This window comes from Palaemon carinicauda, chromosome 28 (assembly GCF_036898095.1).
Source record: "Palaemon carinicauda isolate YSFRI2023 chromosome 28, ASM3689809v2, whole genome shotgun sequence".
Taxonomy (NCBI): Eukaryota; Metazoa; Arthropoda; class Malacostraca; order Decapoda; family Palaemonidae; genus Palaemon; species Palaemon carinicauda.
The window spans coordinates 48,228,032-48,247,493 of NC_090752.1; the positions used below are offsets into that span (position 1 = coordinate 48,228,032).

The 19,462-nt window shown below is 36.8% G+C and overlaps 1 protein-coding gene across 1 annotated transcript in view; it reads left to right on the forward strand.

The window, feature by feature from the left end:
* Positions 1–15,341: 15,341 nt before the first annotated feature.
* The window catches only part of Nt5b (5' nucleotidase B), a 434,421-nt gene continuing 430,300 nt past the window's right edge, over positions 15,342–19,462 (forward strand). Inside the window, 1 exon segment of the mRNA XM_068351974.1 lies at positions 15,342–15,547. Within this exon segment, the coding sequence (XP_068208075.1) occupies positions 15,507–15,547 (41 nt within the window). The 5' untranslated portion in view covers positions 15,342–15,506.

Here is a 19,462-nt window from a genome sequence, read left to right on the forward strand (position 1 = left end):
GGAATTTTTAAACTTGGTTCATATTTGAGTGTATAATAATTCACGCTAATTAATACATGTTAAGGTCAAAAGTCAAGGTCGAGCCAAAGGTCTAGGAATAAGCTGCCTTAGTGGAGGTTTGCGTTCTACTGAGTGCCCCTCTAGTTAATATAAGTTTTTTACACATTTTTTTTTTTATTGAAACCGAAGCGAAGTGTCTGTGAAATAAAATGTGGTCATTTGACACATTCTATTTTCCACAAATTAGGCCTTACTCTGGACAAGAATATATTGGCACTTGAATATAAGGATTTTGGTAAATTTATAGCTTATAATAATTTAAACCCTTTCTTTGGCTGTACTCGTCACTGAATAAATATATGTCTTGGTCAAAGCCAAAATAATTAGAAATAAAGTTCTACGAACAATAACGTCATTTTGCTTGATGCAGACGGAAGTATTCTTGACGGGATGGATAAAGTGAATAAGACAGAAAACATGACATAGATGAGTGGCAAAGGATCGTGTATGAGTTGGGGGTGGGGTGGGGGGTGGGGGTTGTTACATCATAAGTACAAGGGGAGTTTACTGCCGTTGCCAGCCACGGCTACTGCCCACTCCCCACCCAAATCTTTAACCAGCAGGAAAGTTAATTGTGTCCCCAGGAATTCCTGGTACAGCTTGACGTCAGCATTCCTGGAGTTTTGTAATACTTGTTCAATAAGTATAGGGCTAATTAAATATGTTTTCGTCAAGTAAATGACTAATGAAATATTCTTTGGCGAAGTGATAGGAAAATTATATGTTTTTTGTCAAGTGACTAATGGAATATTCTTTGGCGAAATGAAAGGAAAATTATTTTTTTTTTTTTTGTCAAGTATATGACTACTGGAATAATCTTTGGTGAAGTGGAAGGCAAATTGAATATGTTTTCGTCAAATAAATGACTAATGGAATATTCTTTGGTGAAGTGAAAGGAAAATAAAATGTTTTTGTCAATGAAATATTCTTTGGCGATGTGAAAGGCAAATTAAATATGTTTTCGTCAAGTAAATGACTAATGGAATATTCTTTGGTGAAGTGAAAGGAAAATTAAATGTTTTTGTCAATGAAATATTCTTTGGCGAAGAGAAAGGAAAATTAAAATGTTTTCGTCAAGTAAGTGACTAATGGAATATTCTTTGGTGAAGTGAAAGGAAAATATAAACATGTTTTTGTCAATTAAATGACGAATGGAATATTCTTTGGCGAAGTGAAAAGAAAATGAATTATGTTTTTTGTCAAGCGAATGACCAATGGAATATTCTTTGGCGAAGTGAAAGGTAAAATAGATGTGTTTTTGTCAATTAAATGAGGCAGAGTATAAGAAAAGTGAAATGCCTTTTGGTTAATTGCCATTCCGAAAGAGTTAGTATTTACCAAAATGTCAGGTCTGTCAAAATTACGCCAAGGTAACAAAACAGAAAATGTAATGATAGAAAAGTAGCATAATCCCTGCGCTATTGAGAGTACCTGGGTTCAAAATCGGCCATAGGCCAGGGGGGTTTGGCCACGTCTAGTTCTTCCCGACATGTTACGTATCTTACTTTTTACTTTTACTTTTAGGGGTTTATTTCTCGCCCTCCATCAGACACTAAGAGTCTGTTCAGGCGGGCCTTGATGTGTGAAAATAATTTCTTTCCAGTTTATGTCTTGTAGTTAGTCGACTGAATTGGGTCGTAGGTGGGGTTAAAGAACATCATGAGACGAGCGTTCTCTTATTCATATACTGGCTCGGATGTGTGTATATAGAAATTTATGTACGTACATTGATGTATATACAGTATATATATAGTATACATATATAGAATATACATAACTAGGTGGTAGATACACACACACACGCATATATATATATATATATATATATATATATATATATATATATACTGTATATATATATATATATATATATATATATATATATATATATATATATATACACATACATATACAGTATATATATATATATATATATATATATATATATATATATATATATATATATATATATTGTGTGTCGGACAATATAAACACAAACTATTCATATACAGTATAGTGTGTAAATATATAATTATATATGTTTATATAACTATACAAATATCTATACATGTATACTTACGAATGTAGGAGTTAAGGTATTCTCAACATTGCTGCATAGAAAATTATGTGTAAATGTACATTTGGGCGAATGCTGAATTCTCCCTCCCCCCCCCCCAAGAAAAAAAAAAGTTCTCGTTAACACATTAGATGACAACATTGTGTGCACCAACACTCCGAAATACTTCTTAATATCATCCGACTAACACGGCCTCTTCATTGTTAAAAATGTCTTGACACGAAAGCGTCTGCGTTGAAGTGCGAGGAGTCACGCCATCCTCTCGACTCTCCTCACTTGCAACAGCTAACAATTAGTTTTTCTACACGTTACTAAGTAATGGAATTGCTTCAGGGTAGGCTCAAGGGAACTTTCCTTGCGTTGTTAATTTTCTGGGGGTTTTGTTATTGTTTAGATTTAGTTAATGTTGATTTATTACCTCCGCCTACGAAGTTGGAAGGAGGTTATTTTTTTACTCCTGTTTGTTTGTTTGTGAATAACTTCCTGGCCACAACTTTTATCGTAACGAAACTTGCATGGATTAATTGTTATGTAAGAAGCTGGAAATTATTAAGTTTTGGAAGGTCAAGGTCACGGTCAAACAAAATGTCCAATTCAGCCACAAGTTTGGACATAGTTTTCACAGACTTCAAACTTGGTTCACATTTGAGTGTATGAAAGTCCACGTCAATTAATACATGTTAAAGTCAAAGATCAAGGTCGAGTAGTAAGCTGCCGCGGCGGAGATCTGCGTTCTGAGTGCCCCTCTGGTTTTTTAAGTTATGGATAACATCGATTTGTATGTTAGTTGTTTGTTATCAATTAGTCATGCGTTATTTGATAATTTTTGTCGGTGCTCATATTGGGGTTGTCTTTCCACGAAACCTTGCTCAAATAATTTAATTATTTGATTAATTTAATGATTTGGTTTTGTAAATAATTATAAGGAAAAAAGAAAATCAGCTTAAGACCTCTGCATAGATAATTCTATTAAAGACGTGATGTATTCATTATAATCGTTTAAAATGCCCCCCCCCCAACATAGTTGTCTTACATAAACTGCCATGGCTTTATTACTTAGGAATGACAATTTTGCATAATTTTATTAAATGGTTATTGAATACTTCGTTGAAACCGCAGATAAAACGAAACAATCGATCGACTTTGTCATACAGGTATCAAATACTGATTATCTAATCAATGTTGCTTTTATCAGTTGATTGATTTTCTCTTTCATTATCCTTTTCTGTCATTTTACGTCCATCAGCGAAGGGCTAGGTATGTCTTATGGGCTCCTGTATTTATTATTATTATTATTATTATTATTATTATTATTATTATTATTATTATTATTACCTCCGCCAATGGAGTTCTAAGAAGGGTATGTTTTATGCATTTAGTTTGTTTATGACATTACAATATATAATTTATACATGTATGCATAGTTTATATACATATATATATATATATATATATATATATATATATATATATATATATATATATATATATATATATATATATCTTGAAAAGGTTCTGCAATGATGTAAGACGTGTTTGAAAACTTGGTGTATATTTGTAGATATTACAAAAAACGTTTAGAGCTTTCGTCCATCATCTGTGGACTTGGTCACTAAAATGTGACACTAAAATGTGACCAAGTCCACAGATGATGGACGAAAGCTCTAAACGTTTTTTGTAATATCTACAAATATACACCAAGTTTTCAAACACGTCTTACATCATTGTGGAACCTTTTCAAGATAACAAGGAAGTACGACATTGTACTTGGGTGCTATTATAGTATGCTATCTACCGCCGATTTTGCTATCTACCACCCCTTTCTGAAATTTTGGAATTGGTTTATCATTTTGTTTATGAGACCCCAATTAACACTACTTTACAATTAACTGGGAAATCACCTAATACTGTCACTGATTGGTTTAATGTGTCTGGAAGTGAGTAGTGTGGTGGTTTCAATTGGAAAGTTCTGAGAAAAGGCGAAGATGTATTTCCTGCTTTCTTGAATGATGTAAGATATGTTTACAAGCAGTAGTAAAATAAATTTGTGATTGAATATTTTTCATAGATTATTTTCTTTCAGTTTTGTAATATTTGATTTTTCATTTGATTAACTTGTAACATTGTTGTATGATGAGCTTTGAATAATTTGTAAAAAAGTTTCCCTACAAACTGCTTATAATTATGCACCCATGTTGTCCTGCCAATAAATATTATTAACCTATCATTTAAGTCCAATTAGGATAACATACTGGTGGTAAGTAATCTGTTTGATAATCCTCATCAAACGGGAGGATTAACATTGACGGTAGATAACATACTTTGTGGTAGATACCATACTATAGTAGAAATTCGACGGTAGATAGCATACTATAATAGAAATTCGACGGTCGATACCATACTATAATAGCACCTTGTACTTGTTTGCACCATATATATATATATATATATATATATATATATATATATATATATATATATATATATATATATATATGTGTATATATATAGTGTCTGAAAGTATAAACACAAACTGTAGACATATATAGAGTGTAAATATATAAATGTATGGTATGCATGTTTGTTTGTGTGTGTGAGTTTGTTAACACCTTCCTGGCCACTATTTTGAATGTAGAGAAATGAAATTTGCATGTATTAACTCATGTAAAAAGCTGTAGATTATTATATTTTGGAAGGTCAAGGTCACGGTCAAGCAAAATGACCAATTAATGTAGTCAGCCATAAGTTTGGACATCGTTGTCACAGAGACTTCAAACTTGGTTCATATTTGAGTGTATGAAAACCCATGCTAATTAATACATGTTAAGGTCAAAGTCAAGGTCGAGAAATAAGCGTCGTGGCGGAGGTCTGCGCTCTAGTGAGTGCCCCACAAATTATTATTATTATTATTATTATTATTATTATTCGCTAAGCTACAACCCTAGTTGTCCAACAGGGAAAAATAGCCCAGTGAGAAAAGGAAATAGGGAAATGAATAAATTACGAGAAGTAATGATCAATTAAGATAGAATATTTTAAGAACCGTAATAAATCTTTTGTATATAAACTATAAAATCTTCAAAAACTAAGAGGAAGAGAAATAGGATAGAATAGTGTGCCCTAGTTTACCCTCAAGCAAGAGGACTCTAACCCAAGACAGTTGAAGACGTTGATAAGGAGGCTATGGCACAAGTTCTTTATTTTTGTCCACATTACATATTATATATTAGTAAAATTATATTGGAATTTATTGGAGATATTTTCATGAGTCTGGTATTATTCATTTATATATTTATATATATACACATATATATATATGCACACACACACACACACATATATATATATATATATATATATATATATATATATATATATATATTTTTACTGGTTATTCAAAGGAACCATTGAAATCTCAATGTTTACTGTGGTGGAAATTGTTTTTTTCACCTTATTGGGAGGTATTCATAAAAATGAAGGATATCCTTGTAAGCATAAGGTAGAAGTACAAGGTAATTCTCTGAAGCAAAAGGTAGAAGTATAAGCAAATCTCTCTTTCCATATTCATAATGATTACCTTTTACTTGCGATGATATCCTCCAAGCAGAAGTAAAAGGTTGACTCGTGTTTCGGGAGCGCTTAGTTACATGTTGGAACTTGTAAGATTTCATTTGTACTGTAGAGATAAGAAAGAGTTTAGTAATTATAATACGTATTTAATGCCCTGTTTTTACTTGTATTTAATTAAGTTTACGCATCAGAAAGAACACAGACGCCGCCATGCCTTCCCCAAAGCCTCGCTTGCGACATCTATACCCCACCCCTTGCATTAGAAGTTCTTTGAACTCTTTTTAGCTCCCCCACCCCTTGCATAAGAAGTTCTTTGACCTCTTTTTAGCTCCCCCACCCCTTGCATTAGAAGTTCTTTGACCTCTTTTTAGCTCCCCCACCCCTTGCATTAGAAGTTCTTAGACCTCTTTTTAGCTCCCCCCACCCCTTGCATTAGAAGATCTTTGACCTCTTTTTAGCTCCCACACCCATTGCATTAGAAGGTCTTTGACCTCTTTTTAGCTTCCCCACTCCTTGCATTAGAAGTTCTTTGACTTCTATTTAGCTCCCACACCCATTGCATTAGAAGGTCTTTGACCTCTTTTTAGAACCCACACCCGTTGCATTAGAATGTCTTTGACCTCTTTTTAGCTCCGCCACCCCATGCATTAGAAGGTCTTTGACCTCTTTTCAGCTCCCCCCACCCCTTGCATTAGAAGTTCTTTGACCTCTTTTTAGCTCCCCCACCCCTTGCATTAGAAGGTCTTTGACCTCTTTTTAGCTCCCACACCCCTTGCATTAGAAGGTCTTTGACCTCTTTTTAGCTCCCACACCCGTTGCATTAGAATGTCTTTGACCTCTTTTTAGCTCCCACACCCATTGCATTAGAAGGTCTTTGACCTCTTTTTAGCTCCCACACCCGTTGCATTAGAATGTCTTTGACCTCTTTTTAGCTCCGCCACCCCATGCATTAGAAGGTCTTTGACCTCTTTTCAGCTCCCCCACCCCTTGCATTAGAAGTTCTTTGACCTCTTTTTAGCTCCCCCACCCCTTGCATTAGAAGGTCTTTGACCTCTTTTTAGCTCCCACACCCCTTGCATTAGAAGTTCTTTGACCTCTTTTTAGCTTCCCCACCCCTTGCGTTAGAAGTTCTTTGACTTCTATTTAGCTCCCACACCCATTGCATTAGAAGGTCTTTGACCTCTTTTTAGCTCCCCCACCCCTTGCATTAGAAGGTCTTTGACCTCTTTTTAGCTTCCCCACTCCTTGCATTAGAAGTTCTTTGACTTCTATTTAGCTCCCACATCCATTGCATTTGAAGGTCTTTGACCTCTTTTTAGCTCCCACACCCGTTGCATTAGAAGGTCTTTGACCTCTTTTTAGCTCCCCCACCCCTTGCATTAGAAGGTCTTTGACCTCTTTTTAGCTCCCCCACCCCTTGCATTAGAAGGTCTTTGACCTCTTTTTAGCTCCCCCACCCCTTGCATTAGAAGTTCTTTGACCTCTTTTTAGCTCCCACACCCCTTGCGTTAGAAGTTCTTTGACCTCTTTATAGCTCCCCCACCCCTTGCATTAGAAGTTCTTTGACCTCTTTTTAGCTTCCCCACTCCTTGCATTAGAAGTTCTTTGACTTCTATTTAGCTCCCACACCCATTGCATTAGGTCTTTGACCTCTTTTTAGCTCCCACACCCCTTGCATTAGAAGGTCTTTGACCTCTTTTTAGCTCCCACACCCCTTGCATTAGAAGGTATTTGACCTCTTTTTAGCTCCCCCACCCCTTGCATTAGAAGGTCTTTGACCTCTTTTTAGCTTCCCCACCCCTTGCATTAGAAGGTCTTTGACCTCTTTTTAGCTCCCCCACCCCTTGCATTAGAAGGTCTTTGACCTCTTTTTAGCTTCCCCACCCCTTGCATTAGAAGGTCTTTGACCTCTTTTTAGCTCCCCCACCCCTTGCATTAGAAGGTCTTTGACCTCTTTTTAGCTCCCCCACCCCTTGCATTAGAAGGTCTTTGACCTCTTTTTAGCTCCCCCACCCCTTGCATTAGAAGGTCTTTGACCTCTTTTTAGCTTCCCCACCCCTTGCATTAGAAGGTCTTTGACCTCTTTTTAGCTTCCCCACCCCTTGCATTAGAAGGTCTTTGACCTCTTTTTAGCTCCCCCACCCCTTGCATTAGAAGGTCTTTGACCTCTTTTTAGCTCCCCCACCCCTTGCATTAGAAGGTCTTTGACCTCTTTTTAGCTCCCCCACCCCTTGCATTAGAAGGTCTTTGACCTCTTTTTAGCTCCCCCACCCCTTGCATTAGAAGGTCTTTGACCTCTTTTTAGCTCCCCCACCCCTTGCATTAGAAGGTCTTTGACCTCTTTTTAGCTTCCCCACCCCTTGCATTAGAAGGTCTTTGACCTCTTTTTAGCTTCCCCACCCCTTGCATTAGAAGGTCTTTGACCTCTTTTTAGCTCCCCCACCCCTTGCATTAGAAGGTCTTTGACCTCTTTTTAGCTTCCCCACCCCTTGCGTTAGAAGGTCTTTGACCTCTTTTTAGCTTCCCCACCCCTTGCATTAGAAGGTCTTTGACCTCTTTTTAGCTCCCACACCCCTTGCGTTAGAAGTTCTTTGACCTCTTTATAGCTCCCCCACCCCTTGCATTAGAAGTTCTTTGACTTCTATTTAGCTCCCACACCCATTGCATTAGAAGTTCTTTGACCTCTTTTTAGCTTTCCCACTCCTTGCATTAGAAGGTCTTTGACCTCTTTTTAGCTCCCACACCCCTTGCATTAGAAGGTATTTGACCTCTTTTTAGCTCCCACACCTCTTGCATTAGAAGGTCTTTGACCTCTTTTTAGCTCCCCCACCCCTTGCATTAGAAGGTCTTTGACCTCTTTTTAGCTCCCCCACCCCTTGCATTAGAAGGTCTTTGACCTCTTTTTAGCTCCCCCACCCCTTGCATTAGAAGGTCTTTGACCTCTTTTTAGCTCCCCCACCCCTTGCATTAGAAGGTCTTTGACCTCTTTTTAGCTTCCCCACCCCTTGCATTAGAAGGTCTTTGACCTCTTTTTAGCTTCCCCACCCCTTGCATTAGAAGGTCTTTGACCTCTTTTTAGCTTCCCCACCCCTTGCATTAGAAGGTCTTTGACCTCTTTTTAGCTCCCCCACCCCTTGCATTAGAAGGTCTTTGACCTCTTTTTAGCTCCCCCACCCCTTGCATTAGAAGGTCTTTGACCTCTTTTTAGCTCCCCCACCCCTTGCATTAGAAGGTCTTTGACCTCTTTTTAGCTCCCCCACCCCTTGCATTAGAAGGTCTTTGACCTCTTTTTAGCTCCCCCACCCCTTGCATTAGAAGGTCTTTGACCTCTTTTTAGCTTCCCCACCCCTTGCATTAGAAGGTCTTTGACCTCTTTTTAGCTCTCCCACCCCTTGCATTAGAAGGTCTTTGACCTCTTTTTAGCTCCCCCACCCCTTACATTAGAAGGTCTTTGACCTCTTTTTAGCTCCCCCACCCCTTACATTAGAAGGTCTTTGACCTCTTTTTAGCTCCCCCACCCCTTACATTAGAAGGTCTTTGACCTCTTTTTAGCTCCCCCACCCCTTGCATTAGAAGGTCTTTGACCTCTTTTTAGCTCCCACGCCCCTTGCATTAGAAGTTCTTTGACCTCTTATTAGCTCCCACGCCCATTGCATTAGAAGGTCTTTGACCTCTTTTTAGCTCCAACACCCCTTGCATTAGAAGTTCTTTGACCTCTTTTTAGCTCCCCCACCCCTTGCATTAGAAGGTCTTCGACCTCTTTTTAGCTTCCCCACCCCTTGCATTAGAAGTTCTTCGACCTCTTTTTAGCTTCCCCACCCCTTGCATTAGAAGTTCTTTGACCTCTTTTTAGCTTCCCCACCCCTTGCATTAGAAGTTCTTTGACCTCTTTTTAGCTTCCCCACCCCTTGCATTAGAAGTTCTTTGACCTCTTTTTAGCTTCCCCACCCCTTGCATTAGAAGGTCTGTGACCTCTTTTTAGCTTCCCCACCCCTTGCATTAGAAGGTCTTTGACCTCTTTTTAGCTCCCCCACCCCTTGCATTAGAGGTTCTTTGGCCTCTTTTTAGCTCCCCCACCCCTTGCATTAGAAGTTCTTTGACTTCTATTTAGCTCTCACACCCATTGCATTAGAAGGTCTTTGACCTCTTTTTAGCTCCCTCACCCCTTGCATTAGAAGGTCTTTGACCTCTTTTTAGCTTCCCCACCCCTTGCATTAGAAGGTCTTTGACCTCTTTTTAGCTCCCCCACCCCTAGCATTAGAAGTTCTTTGACCTCTTTTTAGCTTCCCCACCCCTTGCATTAGAAGGTCTTTGACCTCTTTTTAGCTTCCCCACCCCTTGCATTAGAAGGTCTTTGACCTCTTTTTAGCTTCCCCACCCCTTGCATTAGAAGGTCTTTGACCTCTTTTTAGCTTCCCCACCCCTTGCATTAGAAGTTCTTTGACCTCTTTTTAGCTTCCCCACCCCTTGCATTAGAAGTTCTTTGACCTCTTTTTAGCTTCCCCACCCCTTGCATTAGAAGGTCTTTGACCTCTTTTTAGCTTCCCCACCCCTTGCATTAGAAGGTCTTTGACCTCTTTTTAGCTCCCACACCCCTTGCATTAGAAGGTCTTTGACCTCTTTTTAGCTCCCACACCCCTTGCATTAGAAGGTCTTTGACCTCTTTTTAGCTCCCACACCCCTTGCATTAGAAGTTCTTTGACCTCTTTTTAGCTCCCCCACCCCATGCATTAGAAGTTCTTTGACCTCTTTTTAGCTCCCACATCCCTTGCGTTCGAAGTTCTTTTACCTCTTTTTAGTTCCCACACCCCTTGCATTAGAAGTTTTTTTACCTCTTTTTAGCTCCCCCACCCCTTGCATTAGAAGTTCTTTGACCTCTTTTTAGCTCCCCCACCCCTTGCATTAGAAGTTCTTTGACCTCTTTTTAGCTCCCACACCCCTTGCATTAGAAGTTCTTTGACCTCTTTTTAGCTCCCACACCCCTTGCATTAGAAGTTCTTTGACCTCTTTTTAGCTCCCACACCCCTTGCATTAGAAGTTCTTTGACCTCGTTTTAGCTTCCCCACTCCCTGCATTAGAAGGTCTTTGACCTCTTTTTAGCTCCCCACCCCTTGCATTAGAAGTTCTTTGACCTCTTTTTAGCTCCCCCCACCCCTTGCATTAGAAGTTCTTTGACCTCCTTTTAGCTCCCTCACCCCTTGCATCAGAAGTTCTTTTACCTCTTTTTAGCTCCCACCCCTTGCATTAGAAGTTCTTTGACCTCTTTTTAGCTCTCCCACCCCTTGCATTAGAAGTTCTTTGACCTCTTTTTAGCTCCTGCACCCCTTGCATTAGAAGTTCTTTGACCTCTTTTTAGCTCCCACACCCCTTGCATTAGAAGTTCTTTGACCTCTTTTCAGTTCCCACACCTCTAGCATTAGAGGTTCTTTGTCCTCTTTTTAGTTCCCACACCTCTAGCATTAGAGGTTCTTTGACCTCTTTTTAGCTCCCACACCTCTAGCATTAGAAGGTCTTTGACCTCTTTTTAGCTCCCACACCTCTAGCATTAGAAGTTCTTTGTCCTCTTTTTAGCTCCCACACCTCTAGCATTAGAAGTTCTTTGACCTCTCTTTATAGCTCCCACACTTCTGACATTAGAAGTTCTTTGACCTCTCTCATTAGCTCCCACACTTCTAGCATTAGAAGTTCTTTGACATATATTTCTAGGTTCCATACTTTTAGCATTAGACGGTCTTCGATCTATATTTTAAGGTGCCTTACTTCTAGCATTAGAGGCTCCCTATTTTTAGGTATCTTACCTCTGGCATTAGAGGCTCCTCTTTGCTGTTCTCTCCTGTCTTCTAGTTTACAAAATCTTATTTCATTAGATTATCTGTTTCTTTCGAGATTTCATTGTCTCTTTTCCTTAGTTCGTCAGTGTCCTTCTAGATTTCAAAAGAGATTTCAGTGCCGCGAGTCCTCACTTCGTCAGAATCCTCAGAGAAATCGAAGGCAATTATTCTTTACCTATCTGGGCAATGAGTAAAGAGATGAATACTATCGATTTCTCCGCATACACTATCATGCCAAAGTAAATGAAGAGCAACATGATATATTTAACAATGTCGTCTGGATATGTCCTTACTTCAATGGCGAATTTTGGGACAATCCTGTTGAAAAACTACACGTCACTCACCGTTCAGTTGAACCATTCTGCCTCCATCCTCATTCCCCGCAATCCGGTTTTACACCGATACAAAGCCTCGTACTTTTTCCAAGAGTCTCCTTTAATAAGATATCGTCGCAAAAGCCCAGGCAAAGGATCCTTCAAGGCGCATACATTATGATCTTCAAAGCTCAGCTGCCAACGGAAGATCCCGTGTCTTTCTATCGGTCGGGCGATATAAAACGAACGATCGGCAACTTCGGCAGCAACCAAAACCATCTGTAGTTGATGGTGTTCCGAAGACGTAACATATAATTCTTACCGGCAGCTTCCTATTCTGCCAGAACGCGATCTCTGTGAGTTAAGTGAAATCCTTCTCCCAGTCATCAACTCATTTCGTCTTACTCCTATTGACGCGCAATAACTTGGTTGGATTTCGCCAGCTACTTACAGATCATGTGAGGTGTTACAGGCTACGTTTGAAAAAATGAAGATCAGGTCTTCAGAAGTCATTTGAAGCTCGGGGAGTTGTTCAGGACTGGTCCTGGAAATTTCAGTTCTAGGGTCATTCTGAAATCCATGTTAAGTATACGTCTATGTCCTTTGAAGACTTTTGGAAATTCGGGAAAGTTTTCTTCCGAAACCGTTCTGAGATTCCGTTCTGGGGGCATTCAGAATTCCATGCTAAGTCTATGGCTATTTTTGCTGAAGCCATTTGGAAATCTGGGAAAGTTTTCTTCCGATACCGTTCTGAGAATCCGTTCTGGAGGCATTCAGAATTCCATGCTAAGTCTATGGCTATTTTTTCTGAAGCCATTTGGAAATCTGGGAAAGTTTTCTTCCGATACCGTTCTGAGATCCGTTCTGGAGGCATTCAGAATTCCATGCTAAGTCTATGGCTATTTCTTCTGAAGCCATTTGGAAATCCGAGAAGATATTCTTCCGAATTCTTTTAGGACTCGCGAAAAGTTCCATTCTTGTTTTATAACAACAACAACAACAACAACAACAATAATAATAATAATAATAATAATAATAATAATAGTAATAAAAAATAATAGTAATAATAATAATAAACTACGTGATTTGATTTGTGGATTTGAGTTGAAAAATTTGAAGACGCTAAACGCTCAACTTTGCAGTTTGAAGGAAACTTTTAAGATACCCGGACGAAGACCGAAGGGTAATTGAGGTTTAAAGCAAACCGAATTGAAATAGTTGAATTCAGCTAAATTATTTCAGGTTTTGGATTTAGAACAATCTATTTCTGGTACGAATCGATATATATATATATATATATATATATATATATATATATATATATATATATATATATATGTATATATATATTAGTTTATATATGTGTATAGACATGCATGTATATAAGCTTTTGCAGTATATGAATATTCTATGTATATATGTATATCTATATGATGTATGTATACATATATATACACAGACATATATATAAATACATATACATATATATAATATATACATACATATACATATATATAATATATATGTATATATATATATATATATATATATATATATATATATATATATATATATATATATATATAATCTATAAACTGTTTATATATTATATGAATACAGTATATTTGTATGTACTGTACACACACACACACACACACACATATATATATATATATATATATATATATATATATATATATATATATATATATATATATATATATATACATGCATGCATATATACTGTTTGTACATACATACATACATCCCTAAATACAGCAGCCTTCGTATTCTCCCAACTGTTTATACATGCAAAAGCAAATGTAAAATGCATATCACCAAGTTATGGCTTAACCTTGATTTATATATATATATATATATATATATATATATATATATATATATATATATATATATATATATTATATATATATATATATATTGATATATATATATATATATTGATATTCCATCGAGATTCCAGGTGTGGACAAGATATCTGTCCGCAAGCCACTGTACATTTTGTTCTTCAAAACGGAATAACATTTTGAAATCACGATCAAGTGTGGGTAAACTGGGCATGTATTGTTTAACATGCCTCACATCCACAAAATCTGCCATCGTACTGAGAATCGGACAGAACAACCTTTCTCTTCGAACTGCAGTCTCCTACTGACCAGACTCAGGCACTCAGCTTTTTCGAACTTCGATGCATATGCTCTTTATATGAAGTAAAGAGTCTTCTTTATGTATAACCATTTACTTTTATGTGATTATAAGGATATGCTTTTGCTCTAAAAGTAGAAGCTTTTGCTTGAAATGTTTATGAATACAAGTAGAAGGATTTCATTCATATTTTGCAAGTATAAGCATATCCTTTTCTTTATGAATACCGCCCATTGAGTATGACATGTATTTTATCCCTTTTTAAGGCCGATTCACACGACCCGTTTTCTTTCCGACAGGCTGGCCGTCGGTTAACCGGCGTCTATAGAATATAACCTGTTGTATTTTTCCCTTTCCCTCTTACATTAGATTTACTATTGACATTTATAACTTTCATCTTCGTTAGTTGCCAGTTCACATAAAAAAAACCCAATCTCTGTAGCACATAAGCATTGCCTGGCCGGGGTAGCTTGCTGAGTTTATCACACCAGCAGCTATCAGCTTTTTCCCCGCCTGGTAACAACCACCTCCCCCCCCCCTCTACACTCTAAAGCCTTCCCCCTCCCTCTTCCGCCCAAACCCCCCACCCGTAAGTCATCATGCCTTTGGGTCGTTGATCCATCAATCTGGCATAATAAAGTTTAGGATGTTTGAGAACTGTTAAATTTGATTAAGTCTTTAATCTCTCTCTCTCTCTCTCTCTCTCTCTCTCTCTCTCTCTCTCTCTCTCTCTCTCTCTCTCTCTCTGAGGTACCAGCGCAACTGGTGAAATGTAACAATCCTCTTGATGTCGTTATAGATATTAAGTTTCTCCTTGGTAGTTATATATCAATTTTTTTTGCTTCTATAACATTATTTTGATTACCTTAATGGTGACTAAAAGTATCTGAATGGTGTTGACTCGGTGCGGTACAGACCATTATTTCCGTCAATAGTTAATGCAATGAATTTTTTTTTCATCTGATAGCGAATTGCAATACTCCATTGTCGTCTGTAAGCGATCTTTGTCTGTCTCATCTTGAATATAAGAAAAAATGTTTCCATTAACTGACGACCTTATTCATAGTCCAAATTGTCAGGTGTTTTGCCATACGGTATTAACTGACAAACCGGTATGCTAATGAGCCTCCTGCATATTTCATGTAAAAAGACAAACCGGTATGCTAATGAGATGCCTGTATATAACGTAAAAAAATATATAGAATAAACAGATAATGCAGCTGTATATGTTCCAACATAACCTGTAACCCCGACTGGCTTAGCCGCTTAACCTAAGTGTAAGTTAGTGCGTTTTTGTACGCTGAACGGTTAAGAACGCTCACGCAGTTGTGGTTGACTCGTGTGTTGCGTTATATGCTGCTGTTTTGTCTGCAGTTTAAAAAATAGTGTACGTTGAAGTATCGTTGTGCGCTCCTTTACGTGAAAATCAATTATTCGAAGCTCGGAAAGGAATTGTGAGTAGAGGGATAATCGAGAGGACGAATAGAGATGGAAAGTATGGAAGTAACATACGATTATTCTCGCAAGAGGTAAGTTTACTTGACGTCACAGATTGATAATAAAATTTCGGCATTGGATCTTAAATTCTGTAAATGTCTGTAGGGAGTAGAAATTGTATATGGTGGTTTATAGAGTAGGCCTACTCATGCAAGTCAACATGTCCAGTCGCTTGATAATCGCTTATTGAAATTCAAGTACCAGGGGAGGTTAAGTATATTATGTATGATATAAAGGCTTTTCAGAAAACATACATAATACTATTTTCTTTTCTATAGTGGAAGCGGTATGTTCTTTTATCGATTAGACATCCGGTTTGAAGGGGAGATTACCGAATGTATACAGTACGTACTATGTTCATCAGGGTCGTAACAGCCAATGTTGTGATCACGAATTTAACCGTAATAGGCAACTATGGTATGTTATGATGAATTGCCGGATGTTGCTGCTTGGAATAATTTTTCATTGCGATTCTTGGTGAGAGGATGAGCAATGAACGGCGCTCGACTGACTGCGTTCTTTCAACCTTTTGTTATAGCTGAGAGAGAGAGAGAGAGAGAGAGAGAGAGAGAGAGAGAGAGAGAGAGAGAGAGAGTGAGTGAGTGAGAGTGAGAGTGAGAGTGAGAGTGAGTCTTCTCGAAGTGTTTTAAACGTTATTGAAGTTTTGAATAAAGATCTGGCAGTAATTTTAGTATTCTGGAAGCGTTTTAAACATTATAGATCCAGTCTGAGGAGAGAGAGAGAGAGAGAGAGAGAGAGAGAGAGAGAGAGAGAGAGAGAGAGAGAGAGAGATAGTCTTCTCGAAGTGTTTTAAACGTTATTGAAGTTTGAATGAAGATCTGGCAGTAATTTTAGTATTCTGGAAGCGTTTTAAACATCATAGATCCAGTCTGAGAGAGAGAGAGAGAGAGAGAGAGAGAGAGAGAGAGAGAGAGAGAGAGAGAGAGAGAGAGAGAGAGAGAGAACTTTCTCGGAAAAGAAATTGACGTTTTGTGTCGTGACTGACTGTAGCATGTTTCCAGCTCTCTATTGTATTTTTATTTTGCTTTTAGAAAACATCACAATTTTTATAGTTTTAGAGTCGTTGGCTGTAGACAGTAGTTGTGCTAATTACTATTTTATGGTTAATCAATATTTTTTGTTCATATTGATTAGGTTGGAACCTATTATCTTAACCATCATGTGAAAGACCGTGACATAAGCTTAGTGTTAATTTTCAATATTAAACCTGAACAACTTATTTTTTTTATCCCAACCGGCTTATTTGATGAGGCCAATACTGTAATTCTCAAGCGCTGTATTTGTTGATATTGCGGTTTCGGTAACTTTCAAATGTAGCGTGACCTGGTGAAAGTTATTTAAAAATACATACATGTGTATGAAAATAAAAGAAAATTCCCTCTAATGGCAGTTCGTACGAATGCGGGCCCAGATAAGAAGTTGTGTTTTTTTTATGCAGTAAATTGTTTAAGTGTTATTTTTATCGTGAACTTTGTGTTAGGTTAAAAGCCATCTTTACACCAACTTAGGCTGTTGCACGGTGCGTTTGGTCAAGGTCATGATCGATATATTGAATATTTTTACTCAGAATACAATTAGTCTAACCACATACTTTTACAAGACTCGATATATTCATTTTTTAAGAGGGCAGTAGTAAAATATATTGATTTAATATGCTCAGTATCTTCTGTGTATCATTTATTCCCTTTAGTTTATATTTCTTTACATGATTTACTTAATAAACTGTGTTTGGGTTGTAGTTTTCCATGTCGAGCATGTAGCTCCTATAGTAGACTCAGGGGCCAGTAAACCTTACTAAATTGCCTGCGATTTAGTACGTATGAGTCTTTCATTGCTACTTTTTGAAAACGAACGCTAATTTCTTTTTATTAGGGTCACTATTAACGGGACTGCGTTTACTAAACTTTTTATTTAATTCTGATAACATAATTTCACTATTATTAGATTTTTTCTAGGCTGAATTGAATAGTCTTATATGAAGTTCCTCGGTAACCAACGTTAGGAGGAAATCCGTTCGTTATTGCATCACGAATTGATGGGCTTAAATGAATATTTGCAAAATGAGAGTTGAATCGATACATTTAACATTATTTTTTAAAAAAGTTTTTGTTTTATTGTGTTTTCGTTAGTTTGATTATGCTTTCATTGATTTTTTTTAATTAGATTTCATTAGGTGTTAAGATGTTCCTGTACTGTCAAACTTCGGTTTTAATGTCAAAAATTATCTGTACTTTCAAACTTCGGTTTTAATGTCAAAAATTATCTGTACTGTCAGACATTGGTTCAATAGGACAACATTTCTGTACTGCCAAGCATTGTTTCAATGACAGGGCATATTTGCACTGTCAAATATCACTAAAACAATGTTTGACAGTGCAAGAATGCTTTGCTACAGAAACAAAAACAATGTCTGACTGTGTAATAATGTCTGGCATGTAGCAATATCTCGCCAGACATTACTACACGGTCATAGTTTCAATGATAAGACATTCCTGCGATATTAAGACACTTTCAATAGCCTTTTTAGTTTTTTTATTATGCTGTATTATAAAGAAAACTTTGACTGTACATCATTATAAGAATTGTGACAGCAAAGCTTATAGAAGCTTTGACCATAAAAAAGCTGTAAAAGCAGCAATAATGAAATTGTTAAAGTTTTGAAAATATAGCTTTACGAAAGTTGTTAGCAAAATCTTTAAAAACTTGTGTAACAGTCCTATAAAGCTAAGAGAGAATAAAGCGTATAAAGCCTTGGCGATAAAATCTTACAAGAATTGACAAAAAAAAATTTTTAATCTTTGTGAAAGCAAACACGTATATAATCTGAGGGAACCAAAATGTAAAAACCTTATAAAAATACAGTAAAACATTTTTGTACAATAACTTTATTGTAAATTTGTATATGAAATATTTTGTGCAGGTCAACACACATGCCTGAATGTAGCATCACGCAAACCATGACCCCACTAGGACTATTAGACGTTTCCTATAGTTCTGAGCTCACCCGTGGTCCCTTTAAAAGACCTTATAACTTTATGTAACGTGGTGTGACTAGGAAATGAAAGGCAGTTTATAGAATTTCTTAAAATGAGCTTATTCTTATAATTGGCCATTAGACAGGCAGATGTTATGTACAGGTCTAAGCTTCATTAACCAAAATTTCCTTTGGAGAGCTCCTGTCAGTTTTGCTTCTATTCTTTTGAACGCGTTGCTTTAAATTCATACTGTTCTATCTAGTTACTTAAGTCGTTTCTGTATTTTTTATTTGATATTTATTGTATGAACTTCTAAACAGATGTGTAGGCTTTTTTGTGATCAAATCAGTTAATATTTAGGTTTCTCAATGATAGAAGTGCAAGTTATAATAAGTAGACAAGGGAGTGACTGGTTTCCTTTGGATTTGGGTCCTAGACAATATTGTATTGCTATATTATGGATGGGATGATACAAGATTTCAGAGAAGACACAGTATACATAAATACGAAGCTATTTGATGAAATAATTTGGGAATGGATTGTGGAATAGTTGAAGTTTGCAGACGACACAGTACTGATTTTTTTATTATGTTGAGAAACTAGAAGATAGAGTTTGGAAATTTTTATGAAAGTAGGGAATGTAATAGTAAATATTAGGATGATGCTCAAATGGTAAATTGAAACCAGGGAGGTGAAGTTACGAATGTTGCGATGGATTGTGTGGTAGAAGAATAAGTTATTATTATTATTATTATTATTATTATTATTATTATTATTATTATTATGATCGTTGTTATTTATTATTATAATTATTTATTATTATTATTATTATTATTATTATTATTATTATTATTATTATTATTATTATTATTACTTGCTAAGCTACAACCCGAGTTGGAAAAGCAGGATGCTAAAAAATATTTTATTTTTCCTTGTTTCCTTTCCTCACTA